Source organism: Anabrus simplex, chromosome 1, assembly GCF_040414725.1.
Source record: "Anabrus simplex isolate iqAnaSimp1 chromosome 1, ASM4041472v1, whole genome shotgun sequence".
Taxonomy (NCBI): domain Eukaryota; kingdom Metazoa; phylum Arthropoda; class Insecta; order Orthoptera; family Tettigoniidae; genus Anabrus; species Anabrus simplex.
In genome coordinates, this window is record NC_090265.1 from 962401884 (window position 1) to 962419846 (window position 17963).

The following is a 17963-nucleotide window of genomic DNA, read 5'->3' on the forward strand; positions in this document are numbered from 1 at the left end:
AGGTCTCGCCTACAGCCAGCTTAGTACACGCTGCTAGCCAAGTTCTTTTCTCTCACGCATCTCAACATGGCTACAGCCGAGCAGCTAGCTGCCGTATTGCAAGCTCTACAGCAGCAACAACAGCAATTCATGCAGCAACAACAAGCGGCATTGCTCACAGCTATGCAAACTCTTTCTGTTTCTACACAGCCCTCAGCAATTCCTCCGTTCTCTGCTTTCGATCCGGCTAAGGGAGAATGGTCAGTCTATTTCGCCCGCCTGCAGCAACATTTCATATGCCATTCCGTCACGGGTGACAAGCGCCAACGTGCACTGTTTCTCAGTTCGGTTGGCAATGCTACGTGCGAATTACTACAAAAATTAAGTCCAGAGGAGCAACTCTCTGAAGTGCCGTTCGCACAGCTCTTGGCCCATATCACTGAACACTATGCTAAAGCTCCGCACATAGTGGCCGCTCGCTACAAATTTTTTCAGAGCAGGAAGCAACTGCATCAGACTCATGCTGAATGGATAGCGGAATTGCGAGGTCTAGCTAAACCCTGCCAGTTTATATGTTCCAAGGACGGTTGTGGTACGCCCTATACCGATTCCCTCATTCGGGATATGGTCATTCTGCATACTCCAGAGGACAAAGTTTGTTTTGACGCTGTCAAGAAGAGTAACCCTTCTTTAGAAGACGTCCAGCGTATTGCTACGGTATACGAACTTACTACCAAGACTGCGGCAGAAATAGCTTCTAAACACGAAGTCGCTCAAGTCTCTACTCCAGCCCGCCAGTCCTCTGCTACCTTGAACCGCGCAGCCAAGTCGCTCTCTGCCAAGCATTCTCACCCGGTTACCTCTCGTTCTTCTCCAAGGAAGCCCACTTCTAAGAGCAAGTCGCAACTCCTGCCTTCCTGCAGAGGATGTTTCAAACATCATGAACGTCGTGCCTGTTGTTTTTTCAAAGCCACTTGTGAACGATGTAATAAAGTAGGACACATCAAGACTGTATGTCAGAGTTCACTCCGCCGTGCAGCACGCCCGAAGCATATACAGCCCCGACAGGACATGGAAGTTGATCAGATAAATCTTATTCTTCCCACCAAGAATTCTCACAAGATCATCGTTCCTCTATCATTCTCTGATCGCTCTGTCGATTTTCAGTTAGACACTGGATCACCTGTGTCTATCATTAACCTGGCTACATATCACGACTTAGGTTCACCTTCATGCTCTCCAGCTTGTTACATTTAACAAACGGAAGATTGACATTAAAGGCCAAATCACGCTTCCCGCCAGTTATAAAGGAATTCGGAAGGTCATTCCACTACTCGTAGTCAACAACTACACCGCATTGAACATTATGGGCATGGATCTCTTTAATTTATTCGGCTTCCAGATTCATGACAACATCAACGTAGTATCTACGTTGCAACCTACTTCTGATATTACGGCTCTCCTCAAGCAGTTTCCTGAAGTCTTCGACTCTACGCACGGGACCGCCAAAAACTATACAGCTCACATACAGCTGAAATCGGGAGCTAAGCTGCGCTTTTTCAAAGCACGTCCAGTACCCCTGGCACTTCAAGACCAGGTCACTAAGGAGTTAGAAAGATGGATAGAAGCTGGAATAGTGGTACCAGTCAATTCCAGTCAATGGGCCACTCCACTAGTTGTAATCAAGAAACCTGATGGCAATGTACGACTTTGTGGTGATTTCCGATCTACGATCAACGCACAAATCGACACAGATATATTTCCAATTCCCCGTCCAGAGGACTTATTCCGTCGTCTAGCTGGTGGACAATTCTTCTGTAGAGTGGATCTTAAAGAAGCCTATCTACAGCTACTTTTAGATGAAGAATCCAAGCAATTTCATACACTCAACACTCCTATCGGACTGCTCCAGCTCCAGCTTCTCCCGTTCGGCGTCTCTTCCTCAGCTGCTATTTTTCAGCGCTATTTAGCTCAACTCACTGCCTCCATTCCCGGTTGTGCTAACTACCTTGATGATATTATTGTGACCGGCACAGATCATCAAGAACATCTCCATAATCTGCGCCTCCTTCTCACGATGTTGAAAGACAATGGCCTATGAGCGAATCTCGCTAAATGCACTTTCTTTCAGCCGCAAGTTCACTACCTGGGACACATCCTCGATAAAAACGGCATTCAACCTAGTGAACGGAATGTCTCGGCGATTGTAAACATGCCTGTCCCACAGAACATCAAGCAGCTCCAATCCTTCCTAGGCAAAGCGAACTACTATAACAAGTTCATTCCCCGCTTCACTTCAGTTGCAGCTCCATTAAACGCCTTACGCAAAAAAAGGTGTTAAATTTCAGTGGTCTCCGCAATGCCAACAGGCCTGGCAAAAGATCAACAAAGCCCTTGTTCAAGCTGTTAAACTCACTCATTTTCAGCCTGGCAAGCTCATCATGCTAGCTACTGACGCATCAGATTACGGCGTCGGCACCGTTCTCTCCCAGAAGGATCGTCACGGACAAGAACGCCCCATCGCCTTTGCTTCAAAGACACTTAATGAGCATCAACGTCGGTACTCCCAGATAGAAAAAGAAGCTTTAGCAATCATCTTTGGTATTCACCGTTTCAATGAATATCTCTATGGCAACCATTTCCTGATCATTACTGATCACAAGCCTCTAGTACACTTATTCTATCCTGGTAATAAGATCCCTGAGCATTCCCTCAGAAAGCTTCAAAGATGGTCCATGTTCCTTTCTGATTATTCCTATCAGATCGCCTATCGTGCCACATCCCAGCATTGTAATGCTGATGCCCTCTCTCGCTTACCAGTCGGTCCTGATACCGCCTTTGATTCTCAAGAATCCGAATGTCTTCAGTTAGACATAGAACTCGATGACACCGTATCCACCTTTCCTATTGACGCTACCTGCATTGCTAAAGCTACGGATAAGGACAGTACACTGGCTACGGTACGTACTTACATCCGCAATGGTTGGCCCCTTCAGAACAAACTTCCTGCCCACCTTGTGCCTTATCATCGTATTCAGCATCGTCTTACGACTCGTGCCGGAGTTATACTCCTCGAAACCGGCACCACCTTCCGAGTGGTTATCCCACCTAGTCTACAGACACAAGTTCTCGACTTGTTACACCAAAGTTATTGGGGTATATCCCGCACTAAGCAACTGGCACGTCAACACTGCTACTGGCCTGGTATTGATGCCGCCATCGAAAAGCTCATCCGCCATTGTGAACAATGTCAAATTAATCAGAACGCCCCGTCTTCTGATCTAGCTTCATGGCCTCCTGCTACTTCTCCATGGGAACGAGTTCACATCGATTTCGCAGGTCCTTTCCTCAATTCCATGTGGCTTATCTTCATAGATTCTCTATCGAACTTTCCCTATGTAGTGGATATGCATTCGACTACTACTACAGAAGCTACCATTCGTGCTCTTCAGAAAATATTTACAACTGAAGGCTTACCTCAAGTCCTAATTTCTGACAATGGACCGCAATTTACAGCTACTGCTTTTAAGAACTTCTGTACATATAATGGCATTCGCCATATCCTAGCGCCTTCTCACCCTCAATCTAATGGTGAAGCTGAACGCTTTGTACAAACTTTTAAGAAAAGTATGAAAAAAGCTGTCTCTTCAGGCTTAACTAAAGACCAAGCATTGTTACAACTCTTGAGCAACTACAGAACTCTGCTCGGCGTTGATAATGTCACTCCCGCACAAAAGCTCCATGGACGACCTCACAGAACTTTACTTTCTCTGTTGCAGCCTCTTCCGGCCCAGCCTAAGACCTCGCCAACAAAGTTCACCATCAACGACAGGGTCTACATAAGGACATTCAAGTCAAACCCGCTCTGGTTACCTGGTGTCATCCGCAGATCTTTGGGCCATCGTCTCTACGAGATTCAGACTGCTGAGAAACGCATTTGCCGCCACCAGGACCAGATACGCCTGCGCTACCGTCCATATCCGGCTATTGATTCTCTTGTTAAGCCAGATAAATGTATTGCTGAACGAGCTTTAGACCATTTAATAACCATCGGTTCCTTTCAGGACGATGCAGCGCCACTCCACTCATTCACAGCTCCGGACAATACAACAGAGACCTCAGAAGCTCCTGCCCAGCATCGTAGCCGCCGCTAGCGCCACCGCCGCTTCACGCCGTATCGGCGTATTTAGGAGGGGAGGGTGTTGTGTGTCCTCCGCTCTCTTCGCTCAGCGCCAGCCAGCCGCACGCACGCACGCACGCACGCACGCACGCACGCAAGCGTCTATCATTCGAGACTCGACGCGCAGTCTTCAGTGCGCGTGTCTGTTATGTCGTGTGCAGTATATAAGGAGCTCCCTGTCTGTCACTCATGAGGATTCTCCCCAGTGTCCTGCTCCAGAATACACTGAACGTCGAACACGGAGGCTACTCCTCTTAAAAATGTGTCTCGACCAGATGGACGGAATTCTGGTAGTATGAGGTTTCACCTCAGGTCACTACTCCACTTTCCCGTTCCTTCATCCATGTCGAGCCCCGATGTTGTATGCCACACGTCCCCAAGCTCACTCAAGCTCCGACACATACATTAGATTCTGTAATTGTGAACATAGCTTTCATTTAGTACAAGCTTATGAACTCAGACACTTCAAGTTAGAAGGAACTCTCTTAGCTAATCTATGCTAGTGCAAATGATAGTTTTCAACTATCACGAACTATATCTTTCCCAAGAACTATCTTTTCAAGATAGCAGTGAGTGTAAATACATTCAGAGTGTACATAGTGTATAGAAACAGAAACTCTCTCAAGACTAATCATCTACTTTGCTTCAAGACAATTTTATGTTTTATTCCTGTACATACTGTAGAATTCTGTGTGAAGCAAATAAATAAATTGTGTTCTTGTAAACCTTATCTTGTTTACAACACTCAATGTTACATAATTGTATTTTCCTGTTTAATCAAGAAATTTGCAGTGGAGTAAATATTTTTTTAAATTTCAGTGGTCTTGCAATGGTTAGGCCTATTGCTTGGTTGTTTTTGTTGTATGTAGCACATTTTGCAAGATGCCAACCTTTATTTTTAAACTGTTGTAGTAATGTTTACAGAAACTTTTAAGTGTGATAATTAATTCAAAGTCCACTTTTAGATGGAGTGCATGAAAGACATAACCGTATACTTCACACAATTAGTTCTTGTCTAACCCTATATAACAGCTAATTTTCCCCACAAAGTTCATCTGTATTATCTCGTCTGTTTATCATATAAAACATTAGTGCTGAATATTGTTGTAGAGTTCTGGCTTGTCTCTTATAAACTTTCATATCCCAATGGTCATATTAAATTTTCATGCAAATTTTGTTTCCAGATCAAAGAATACGATCCCAATGGAGGCCTCCGAGCATCAATCCCACAAGACTTCCAAATATTTTATAACTTAGTTGATCTTTGTAGTGATGTTCTTCCTAAGTGTGACCTTCACTTATTTGAGAAATGGGTTCAGCCATTCATTTACTGTGTTATCATGGAATCATCAGTAAAACCAATTGTGAGTGGCTTCTATCGATTGCTCACAATCTCTCTGGACTTATCTGAAAAACTAAACTACTTCACGGTAAGTTTCTTTTGCAAGTTGTAGAAATTTTATAATCGTATAATCTGCTAGAGTAGCTCCTGGGAAAAGAAAACATCTTCCAAGTTTCATAGGAAAATAAGCTCTGTATAACATTTACATCTTCAGTACAGTGGAACCTCGATTGTTGTTCTTCTGCTTCTGCCTTTTTTTTTTTTTTTGAGGGTAGGGGGGGGGGGTGAAAATTAAAACTATACAATATGGGCAAAATGAAAATCTAGGAATAAATTTGGCTAAACATCACAATAATTAAATATGTATAGTTACAATCTTACAAGAACTCCTACATAAATTACACCAGTTAAAAATCTCTGTACTTTAAGTTTTACTGGAGAAACTTAGTCACTTTCCTATGAAAACTCTCAGGTCAGCAACTATGATCAGCTAAGCTCATCGAAAAATATGCTACTAAGTAACACAAAGCCAAGCATCAATCAATTTCAAGTAGTTTTTAGTTCTCTATTCTTCTTCTTTGAGTAATTCAGTCTAATAACTGGTTTGCCCCTGCGCTGAATCTTCTCCAACTGGGTCAATCCTGTGCAGTACGTTTTGCATCTCTATAGCTCCTGCATCTTTAGTTCACAAGAAATGTCATCATGAATATCTTTCTTAGGCTTCCACGAGGGCTTTTTCTTGGTATTTTACCTTCCAAAATTTCCATCAACACATTCATATGTCAAAGACTATGTCCCATCCAAGAGAGTTGTCTCTTCCTAGTCTCACTCAACAGCTGTCTCTTTTCTTGGAGAATGTTCAATACGTCAAGTGTTGGTCTTCTCCACCCAACTTATCCGTTGCAGTCGACAACACCACCACATCTCAAAGACTTCTAGCCTCTTAATATCACTCTTGTTTAACACCCAGGTTTCAGCACAAGTTTTACTGGAGAAACCTCCGATTTCGCGTCGGTTGCTCTACCAATTGAGCTATGGTGGCCTAGGCCATCTTTGTTCTGTTTGAAAGGATCTGAGCTACAGGTCTGGCACTGCTGCTAGCACACTGTAGAGTGCGTTTAAGTCGCCCGTTGTGGGGCATGTCAATGAATATTGAATTTTCACGATCGCATTGTAATCGAAACAGACTTTCAACGCATTAGGTCGTGTTACATACATGTAGTACGTGTTGAACGCGAAATCGGGAGGTTGTGGGTTCGGATCCCACTGGTGTCCGGCTGGCCATTTTTGTTCTGTACTTAACATCTCTTCAACACGTACTACATGTACGTAACACGACCTAATACGTTGAAAGTCTGTTTCGATTACAATGCGATCGTGAAAATTCAATATTCGTAATTCTCCTTGTTTGTAAATTTTTTGCAGTTAATTCAAAAAACAATTTCTTTGTTAATTTGCCACTGTTTTTAATAAGCTCCGCAGGAATATTATCAACCCCTGGACACTTTCTGTTGCGTAGATATTTAAGGGCAACTTCAAATTCCTGTGTAGTTATACCATCCTCTTCCATTGTTCTGTCATCAAGTGTTACTCGTGTCCGAGAAAATGGAACATTTGCACTGTACAAATCCTTAACAAACATTCTCCATAACTCTTTACATTACTGTCCAGTAACACTACACCATTTTTATCCTTAATCAACCTTGTGCAAAATCCTTTTTGTTTCCTTGATGTTTTCTTCATTTGTTCATGAACTAAATTTGATTTGTCTGCTTATTCCAGATGTTCAGTATATTGGCATTTCAAGTTCCACCACTCTGCTTTCAGTGTTCTACATGATCTGTCAATATCATTTTTCAGCATTTGATATTTCTTCCTGCCTTCCTCTGAAGGAACATTCTTATACTTTCTCCTTTCATCCATTTTCTGAAGTACCTCGTTGGTAATCCATAGCTTATTGCTAACCCTTTTAACTGATCCCTCAAATTCACCTGCAGCCTTTTCTATCACAGCCTTGATTCTTGTCCACAATTGGTTTACACCACTTCGGTGAGAGTTTGCACTTAATATTTTCTTATCAATGACCATTTTGGTTTCTTCTTTATGAAATATGTCTAGATTCCGTCTCATCCTGATTTTTTCTCTAATAGGTCTTTTAAATTTCAAGTGGGCACACATTACTACCAGAGAGTGATCTGATACTACATCTGTTCTAGGAAATGCTGGAGATTTTAAAACTTGATTTCTATATCATTGCTTAATTAGAATTTAGCCTTATTTGGTAGCGATAGTTGTCCCCTGGCATCTTCCATGTATATCTATGCCTCGCTGGTGCTGTAAACCAAGTATTGGTTATGACATAAGGTTATTGTTTGCAGAAAGCAAGAAGGCATTGACCCAGTGCATTTCTTGTTCCAAGATCAAGATCACCTATTATATTTCCATCTTTCCCCTCTCCAACTACAGCGTCCAGTCCCTCATTGTTAAAACATTGTCGCTGGACTTTGTTCCAACAATATAATACAGTAAAACACATCCGATACAAAAGCGCCCAACATGATGACAAAATCCCTTCTTTTTTAATTTTCCATTTCTAATTGGTCACCTTTATATGTAATAAGTTTCTGTAATTCCTGTACTATATAAATTACCATTAGGTCTATTGGACTTTTGAAGGTCATGTTGTACAATTTATAAATTTCACTGTCAAAAATCTGTATTGTCGTAAAATCAATTATAATTGAGAGATTCCTCATCTTTTTAATACATTTATTATTCTTTTGTCTATATCAAGAACAAACACATAAGTAGAATGGCAATTAGTACATGATTTGTTCTTCTATATCAGAGTTGCTCATGTTGGACATTTCATTCCGTGGGAAGGCAGGTGATGAATGTATGCTATTCACCCACAGTGAATTTTTCGTTTTGTCAAAGGCTGTGAAGGTTGGCGAAGTAATCCCATTCACTTTTGATCACTGCAGCAATACCCGAGTTTGAAATAGAGGCAGAAAATAATGGAGGAAAGAGGGCCTCACCAAATCTGGTGGCAGAGAGCCAATGGGAAGAACTTTTTTTTTTTTTTTTTTTTTTGTGCAAGCAGGAGACTGTGCAAAATGCCTACTATGTGGTCAGTCTGTTATATCAAAGAGGTATAATGTAAAACTCCACTAAAATATGAGACATGCTCAATCACATGAGACTGTTCAGTGGGATGATTTGAATTAAAATAGTTGAAGATCTGAAGAAACATTTGTCCGTAAGCATTATTTCCATATTATTACCAAAGTTACAGAAATAATATGAATCATGTTTTCAAACTCATAGTAGGTAATAAAAAGGAATTATACATTGTATTCCTCGTTACAGGATTGAGAAGATTTGTCAGATAGTGGTGCAAATTTAAGGGCTGACTACAGAACCATATACTCAATTGCACAGAAGTTGAAATCTTTTGCTACGGGACCATTTGTGAAAGAATGCATCGAGATAGCTGTGGAATGTCTATGCCCTATTGAAAGTAGCAAATTCAGTCAAATTAACCTAAACTACTATTGCTTGATGCATAGAAGAACTTGGATATGGTATTGAATGGCAACAGGCATTAAAAGCTAAGGAAATTATTGCTTATTCTATACGGCTTGACTAAAGTACTGATGTTAAATCTAACTTAAAAGCTTCCCAGCCTGCCAGACACACAAGTTCAATATAATATATAGCACTATGACATACCTGTAAAGAATACACACTATTAAATAAAGAATGGCCTGTTTCATTCTATCAAATCACTTTAAATCATGAATATATAGGTACAGTAGGTACAGTATAGTTTACATTGCATAAACTTATCAATGATTGAGAGTTTGGTGATAATTTGAAGAAGTATTAACAAATAATAATTCTGTTAATATTCAACCGTCAGCATATTGACTTACTGAAATGTTTCTGTATTTATCTAAGATGCTAAGGTGTAGTTTGTTGTCCTTTAATCACTGTTTCCAGACTGGTCGTGGAGGGGCTGAGTGGAAAGTTTTTGTGAGCATTTCATCCTGTTCCAAGGGGAGGGGAAGTAGGGGAGAGAGAGGAGTGTTGTGTTGATCCTATCTTCTGACCATTGGAGAGGGGAGAGGGTTATTTTGCTTCTTCATGTTATAATGTATTTGATCTATTATGGAGTAAATGTAAGTTAGTCATTTTGGTTAAATAAAGTATGGAACTGAATTAGAGAGTAACTTGGAAGATGTTATTTTTAGTGATAAATGTTTAAAAGATTGTCTTGAGTGGCGAAAGATGGTACATAAATTAAGAGAATTTACGACAGCTAAGAATTTCCTAACCAGCGCGCAGCTATGAGCTTTCATCCAGGAGATAGTGGGTTCGAATCCCACTATCGGTAGCTCTGAAGATGGTTTTCCGTGGTTTCCCATTTTCACACCAGATAAATGTCGGGGCTGTACCTTAATTAAGGCCACATCCGCTTACTTCCCACTCCTAGTCCTTTGCTATCCGATGATCGCCATAAGACCTCTCTGTTGGTGCGACGTAAAGCAAATAAAAAAAAAAAATGTTAACCTACATTCCAGACATTTAAGTCGGAGATTACCTCCTGTGGGATTCATTAAGCGCTAATCCAAAAAAGTGTGAAGGTTGTCCAGATGTTACATAAGTAGGGCTAAGAGGAAGGAATTTGTTTAATGTCTATGGTCATTCAGGTTGGTTTCGTTAGCCTGTTTTGTGATGTAAATTTCAATTGCTTCTTTAATATTCAATGATTTACTTTCATTTTCAATGTGTAAAATTTTTAGATCTATGTTGATGACTGTGAAATGGTGTGAACTCTTATGTGCTCTCCAAAGGCTGAATGCCAATTGTATCTGATCAAATTTTTATGTTCCTTGTATCATGTGCAGAAATTATATCTTGTTTGGCCTATATATGACAATGCAGTTAGGTTTTTGGCACTTGAGTTCATAGACTCCTGACTTGGAAAAAGAATCCTTTTTGTTTAAGTTGCCTTTCTAGCTTCCCTTGTGGTTTTTGTCATAGAATCTGAGTCATTTGAGAAGAAAATCGAAGCGTTTGCTGGACATTGTGAATTTATTTTCAGTGGAGTCATTGTCTTCATCAGAGTCTTCTGCTTTAGGATTCCGTTTTCCCTTTCTTCCTGGTAAGTCTTAAGTCATCAGATGAGTTTCGGTCTAATTGTAGATTGTAGTAAAGGTCAGATTCACTGGCAGTCATTTCAACAGCATCATTTTTGAGGCCGTCCTCGAGTTCACTGCATACGTCTGTTGTCTTCCTCATCTGCCTCTTTCAGAAGTTCCTCGTTTTCTTCGGATCATCTTTAATATTCTCCACCATCTGAAATACATTTCAACAAACTAGAAAGGTTTTTTGAATCTTAGTGAGCACATAATTGCAGATACTAATTATCGTATACTGTTAACAAAAGAGGGTGTGATGTATAAACTGTGAAGTACATCTACTTCCAAATTGATGTAACAGTATTTATAAGTACTGCATAGAGTAGGGAGGCCTTGTGCAGGTCCATATCGTACAAGACAGCTGTTGCTCGGCTCGAGGCCTACAGATGAAGGGAGATTGTGTGGTGAGCACAACACTTCCCTCAACCGCATTGGTTGTTTTCCTGGCCGCTTCCCCTACTCACTGTAGCTTTCCAGTAACCCTCGCGATGCTGGGTTAACTCTGTTCCAGACCTCCTGGCTTTTATAAATTGCTTGCTGATACTATGAATCAAGCCCAGGCCACCTGTACAAAGAGCAAGAAATCTACCCAGAGACCACTGCGGTGGTCATTTATAAATATTGGTCGGCCTACTCATATATTATGCAAAACAAATCTGAGGAGTTCATTTTTGAAGCATGCAAGGTATCCAGTAGCATAGCTCAGATGGTAGGGTATTATGCGGAGTAAGTACATTGCTTGGGGGAGTTTGAGGTTCTAAAGTTGGACTAAAAAATGGCCATCGTAAGTATGCCCCGCCACCTCCCAAAAATGATGGGAAGGGATCTTTCTTATGAACACAATGACCATTCCATAATCATAGCCCCCAGTTCTAAATAATATTACATACACTCATACCATCACTACAAACACACTGATTATCAGGCATATCCACCTACTAAGATAACCTGGAACAAGGTGTCCCTAACCGAAAACTAATGACAAGATCAATAAGAGCAATTCATACATAGTTATTCAGCAAGAAATGTTTCTAACCTCATGTCCCAATTATATAAAGGTCACAATTTTACTAACCCTTTGTTCCTCAGATCAGGATGCACACTGGGAAAGATAGTGAGAAGGCAACGCAAAGAATGTGACCGGAAGGGTAGAGAATCGCATTCCTCTTTCTGCACATCGTCCAGCAAGTAACATGTAACAAATCTCATGTCTGTTCCGTATTGAAGATAACTAAGTAAAATTCTTTCAAGAATAAAATTTACTGTATCCACCTATTCAGTACAGTTCACAGTTTATAGTGATTAAATTCTACATGAATTACATACACTTTTTGCTTGCTGCCATTTCTTGATGGATACAGTACTTTTGTATCCATCTCTTGGCACAGGCCAGAGTAAAGTGTAGCTTCCACCGAAGTCCCAGTCTCATCCATGGCTGTGACAATATGGAAGCTGCTGGGGTATGGGTGGTGCTGAGTGATGACATTCAGAGCACGACTAGTGCATCTGAGTGTTATGAAAGGTGTTGCTCATAGGGTCAGTCATGCTGCAATAGCACTTTCTGACCCAGTGAGGAAAGCAATGGCAAACTACCTCACTCCTTGTCTTGCCTAGTACGCCTCATTTTGGTGCTACCATTGGTTTTTGCGGTTTCCTTATAACCGCATAACCTTTGGTGGTGCTATTTGAGGATCCAACCAGCCTCTGGGTTGATGACCTAACAGACAGACATACATACACTTTTTTGGTACATGTTTTGCCCTATTTGGGCATCTTCAGCCTGTTGACAAATTTAAGGTCAAGTCCTAGGGCTTGTCTGAGTTAAACATTTGAACGTAATACTATACAAAATGATCTTATTCTAAAATATTTTTTTGGGTTTAAAATGTATACGTTGAATATAACCAAAATTTGTGACATTACAATAAAAACTACATTTAAACTAAAATTGTCCAAACCGGGCGAGTTGGCCGTGCGCGTAGAGGCGCGCGGCTGTGAGCTTGCATCCGGGAGATAGTAGGTTCGAATCCCACTATCGGCAGCCCTGAAAATGGTTTTCCGTGGTTTCCCATTTTCACACCAGGCAAATGCTGGGACTGTACCTTAATTAAGGCCACGGCTGTTTCCTTCCAACTCCTAGGCCTTTCCTATCCCATCGTCGCCATAAGACCTATCTGTGTCGGTGCGACGTAAAGCCCCTAGCAAAAAAAAAAAAAAAATTGTCCAAAGCGAAAATTGGACCTTCATCAATTATAGGATGAATCATTAGGTTAATAAAGTTTATAAAAGGTATGTTCATCCAAAGGTGCTTATTAATCACCTATACCGTACGTTTGGCAGCAACAAACCAGAACTGTGGTATGTTGTCAGTCAGGCAAAGCTTGAATATCACATGTGGAAAGAAGCGAGGTTGGATGATACTATTTTTTAAGGAATTTAGTATAATTACGGGTTAAACGTTGTGTGTGTTGAAATGATGTTGACAAATATGCTTCATAGGCAGCTGCTCCTCTAACAAAATGTTTCCTGGATTTTTTATGCCGTTCTTATTAGACTACTGTTCTCATTGACTCGTTGATCTACCTTGGAATGCTTTATGAATATTGTCTGTAATTGAATAAAAAGAAAAAGAAATTTAGAATGACAAATGTTAGAGCCCACATTGATAATTATAAAGATAATAGTATAATACCCCATAATTGTGATAAAAAAAACTCATCCAGTCTGATGTAAGTTGGACCCACCTGTTCCGGTTGCATCTGATCGACTAACCTTTCTACTTCTAGTGAAGTACTGATGCAGTAACTGAGGGGTGGAGTGTAGAGGTCAAAGGGGAGTGGATTGTACTTTGTGAACCTGTGTTATTGCTGGAGAGGTGTTACCCGAATTGGTGTTGGCAGGCCTAACATTAGGCATGGTAAATGGAACATTTGAGTGCTGTGGTTGAAAAAATAGTAGGGACCTTATTCTGTTTACAGTATGGATCAACCTTGGAGTTATCTCATTGTCAATTATGTCATTAAGATTATTATCTTTATTATAGGTTTGGTCCAAAAAAATGTATAAATTTTCCATTTCACTCAATAATTTCCCCTTGCCTAAGCTTCTAACGATGGTTAGATCTTTCTCTATTGAAGTGAATTTATGTCCCGTTTCACTCACATGCTGGCTCATGGCTGAATACTTGTTGTGTTTGGAAGCATTGTAGTGTTCCAAATACCTTGTATAAAAGCTCCTCCCAGTTTGACCTAGATACGAGAACCCACATTTTGTATACTTTAGTCTATAAACCCCAGATCTTGAGTAACCGTTAGTATTATTATTGACCTTATTGTGGTTGAAAAATATGTTTTGGTTATTATTTACTGTCCTGAAGGCTATATTGACCTTTTTTTAAAAAAGAACATTTGTGATCCGATGAATAGCCGGGTTGTTATGTGTAAATGTGGTGTAGCTATTTTTCTTGGATTTATCTGGTACTAGATTAGAGGACAGTCTAATTTTGATTTTATTATTTAACTGATTGACCATATATATTTTAAAGCCATTGAACTGAGCTAATTGTCTTATATATTTTAGTTCTATTTTTAAATTATCTGGAGAAACAGGAAGTTTTAGGGCCCTATATATTAAACTATGAAAAGTGGCTTGTTTTCGAGTCTTCGGGTGCAGGGATGAATCTTTAATAGTTAAGGGTGAATGAGTAGGTTTCCTATAAATTTGAAATTCAAAGGTGTTATGCATATGCATAATTGTTAGATCTAAAAAATTTAAAGAATTTTTGATTTCATCTTCTTTGGTAAATTTAATATTAGGATTAATATTAGGATGAATTTCAACACTTTGTGGGTGGGGCTGTTTCTACAATTTGTAATAGGATGCATTGGAGTGTCCTTATGAATTTTTGGCAAGGCTCTAGCAGTTGGGATATTGGGGTTCATGTGAAAAAGTTTTTGTTGCTCTTGTTCATTGAATAGAAAATTAGAACTTTTCTTTAAAGACAATAAATACCCCTTAAAATATTCAATTATTTTTTGCAAAGTTTTGAAAAAGTTTAATTTGCAAGCTAACCATATTATATGGTCTTACGATATCGTAAACATGTTCTCAAACATTCCTACTAACTTTATTTATTGTCTCATTAAATGAGAAGTAATTGTTATTTGGAGCAATATTTAATAATCATCATCATCATCATCATCATCATCATCATCATCATCAATGTCCCACTCCAGTCTCCCGGGTGTGGTTAACAAGCCTCCTCCACTCCGTTCTGTCCTTCCACTTTTCCTGCTCCATTACTTCCGCCACATCCAATCCAGCTTCTCTAATGCCCTTCCAGATCTGATCCATCCACCTTCTTCTCAGTCTTCCAACTGGTCTCTTTCCCTTAACTTCTCTTTCCAATTCTCTTCTTGCTACCTGTTCCTTTCCCATTCTTTTTACATGTCCGAACCATCTCAGTCTTGCTTTCTGTATGTTCTTTAATATCTTCATGAATTCTTCGATTTCCATTTTACTAAGACCGCTGTGTTTATTGATGTTGTCATGCATAATTGTAACGGTTTCGTTAGTAGGAGTGTTTGAGAACATGTTTACGATATCGTAAGACCATATAATATGGTTAGGTTGCAAATTAAACTTTATCAAAACTTTGCAAAAACTAATTGAATTTTTTAAGGGGTATTTATTGTTGAATACATAATGTTTTTTTCAAAAAGCCATGGATGAATTTCAACACTTTGTGGGTGGGGCTGTTTCTACAATTTGTAATAGGGCGCATTGGAGTGTCCTTATGAATCTTTGGCAAGGCTCTAGCATTTGGGATATTGGGGTTCATGTGAAAAAGTTTTTGTTGCTCTTGTTCATTGAATAGAAAATTAAAACTTTTCTTTAAAGTTCGCTGAATTCTTAGTCTGGTATTTGTTGACTACTGAATAACTCTTATCATTAAAGAATTCTTCTGTTTTTTGAGCGTAAAACTGTTAATAGGACCGTAGAACCCCCTTTATCCGCTTTCTTAACAATAATGTTGTTGTCTGTCTTTGTTTTTAAATTCTGAATTAGTTTTTTGTGATTGAGATCAAAATTTACGTTTATTTCTTCGGCTAGTTTTGGTAATTTCGTTTTTACTTCGAATCTGACATTGTTCTGTATCTTAATGGGGAGTTTTGAAAATTGGTTTCTATCTCTGTTACTGTATTGATGATGTCTGTTATTTTTGGACAATTTTAGTTAAATGTAGATAGTTTTTATTGTATTCATGTCACAAATTTTGATTTCATTGAACGTACACAAAAACTTTTTCACAATTTTTTTTTTTAGAATAATATCATTTTGTATAGTATTAAGTTCAAATGTTTAACTCAAACAAGGCCTAGGACTTGACCTTAGGATTGTCAGTAGGCTGAAGATACCCAAATAGGGCAAAACATGTACCTAAAAAGTGTATGTAATTCATGTAGAATTTAATCACTATAAACTGTGAATTGTATTGAATAGGTGGATACAGTAAATTTTATTCTTGAAAGAATTTTACGTATCGTCCAGCAGACAAGTGGTTAGTGATATAGGGTTAAACTGAGTCAACTCTGAAAAGCATGGTTTTCTCAAGAAACTTTCCTAATTGTACACAAGTTTTTGATCGTCCTATCTTTTCTAAATGAGACTTTTTCTGTTAGCATTTGGTTGAGTTATTTGCTTAAACTGTAAATTGGTGCCTCTTTGTAATTTACTATTGGTCTAATGGGACACGAGTTTTTGTGTATTTTGGGTAGGTCTCTTGGTGTATTTTTTTAATCACTTGTTTCATTTCGTTTTGAAATATATTTGTCGGGTCGTGTTGTAATTCATGAATTTCATCATTGTTGATGAATTCTGTTGTTTCTTCTATGGCCTTTCTTCATTATGACTGTTGTGTTCTCTTTATCTGCTTTTGTGATGATTAGTTTGTAGTTTTTAATTTTGTTTTTAAGCTGTTTTCAGTTTCGAATATTGAGTTGCAAAATTCAGTTGTTTGGTGGAATTTTCTTGTGTGACTGTTTTTGGGACTTTGTTTGTTGCTATTTTCTCTTTGTGGTATGTTGTTGTAAGCAATTTCAACATTGGTGATTAGCTTTTTTATGTTGTTTTTAATGTGTTCTTGGCAGTTGAATTCTAGGCCCTTCTCTAGCAGATTTATTTCTTTATTTGAAAAGGAAGTGTTTGATCTATTAATTAATCTAGGGTGAAAATTAGTGAGTTTGTCATGGTTGTTATTTTTGGTTTTTTCTGTTTGTTGATTAGGTTACATATTTTGTCAATGAACTGTTGTTTCCTGAATGCTTAAAAAAAAAAAAAATGTAATCTAAGAAATTAGAGCGGGATGTCCATTGAGTATGGTGACAAAAGTTGCTTAGGTTTAAATGGATGTGTAGAATTTGTTTGTTGACTTAGTTTTTCTTTATGTTCATGATTCTTATTTAGTTTCTGATCCATTATGACTGTGGGGATGTTGATATTTTAGCCAAAGTTGTTGTGGTTTTAGCTTTTATGGGTATGTACATAGTCTTACCATAAATACTGTCCCAAACGTTCGAGTAAATTGACACAAAATGATTAGAGATATTTTAATATCCTAATAACAAGTGTTACGTAGATGCATTATGAACCGTAACCACAAGTAATTATTCAAAATGGCCACCATTTGCACGCACACAGGCCTTAAGTCCTTGTGGCCACTCATCAATGGCATTATGCAACACATCAACTGGAAATTCTGCAACTGCCTTCCAAAGAGACTGCTTTAAGCTTTCAATATTGGAATGTCTTTTCTTGCAAGCCATCTCCTGAAGCTTGGACCACAATTTGTAGTCCAAAGGGTTTAAATCTGGACTTGCAGGCGGCCAATCTGAAGTGGAAATGAAATCAGAAACATTTGCCTCGAACCACTGCTGAGTTGCCCGTGCCTTGTGCGCTGGGGCCAAGTCCTGGTGGAAGCTCCAGTTCCGTCCATGGAAGAGGGTGGTGTTGAGATTCTTGACCAGTCCCTCAAACATTGTCTCCTGGTACACTTTAGCTGAAGTTTTGACTCCCTTTTCACAGAAATGGAGCTCCGTTGTGCCCTCGAAGCTCACACCCCACCAAGCCATAACTGATGAGGGATGATGACCCCCTCTGGATCCTTGGAGTCTTTTCACCAGCTTCTCTAGAGGAATGGGCATATACCCTGTCGTTTTGGGCGTTGAAAGTCTCCTCAACACTGAAAATCTTTTCATCC

General features: G+C 39.3%; 1 protein-coding gene across 1 annotated transcript in view; it reads left to right on the forward strand.

Annotated features, from left to right (window-relative positions):
• LOC136857637 (DNA-dependent protein kinase catalytic subunit) overlaps positions 1–17963 on the forward strand; it is an 873484-nt gene that overhangs the window by 245939 nt on the left and 609582 nt on the right. The window contains exon 12 of the mRNA XM_067136445.2: positions 5344–5589. Within this exon, the coding sequence (XP_066992546.2) occupies positions 5344–5589 (246 nt within the window). The remainder of the gene's footprint in view (positions 1–5343; positions 5590–17963) is intronic.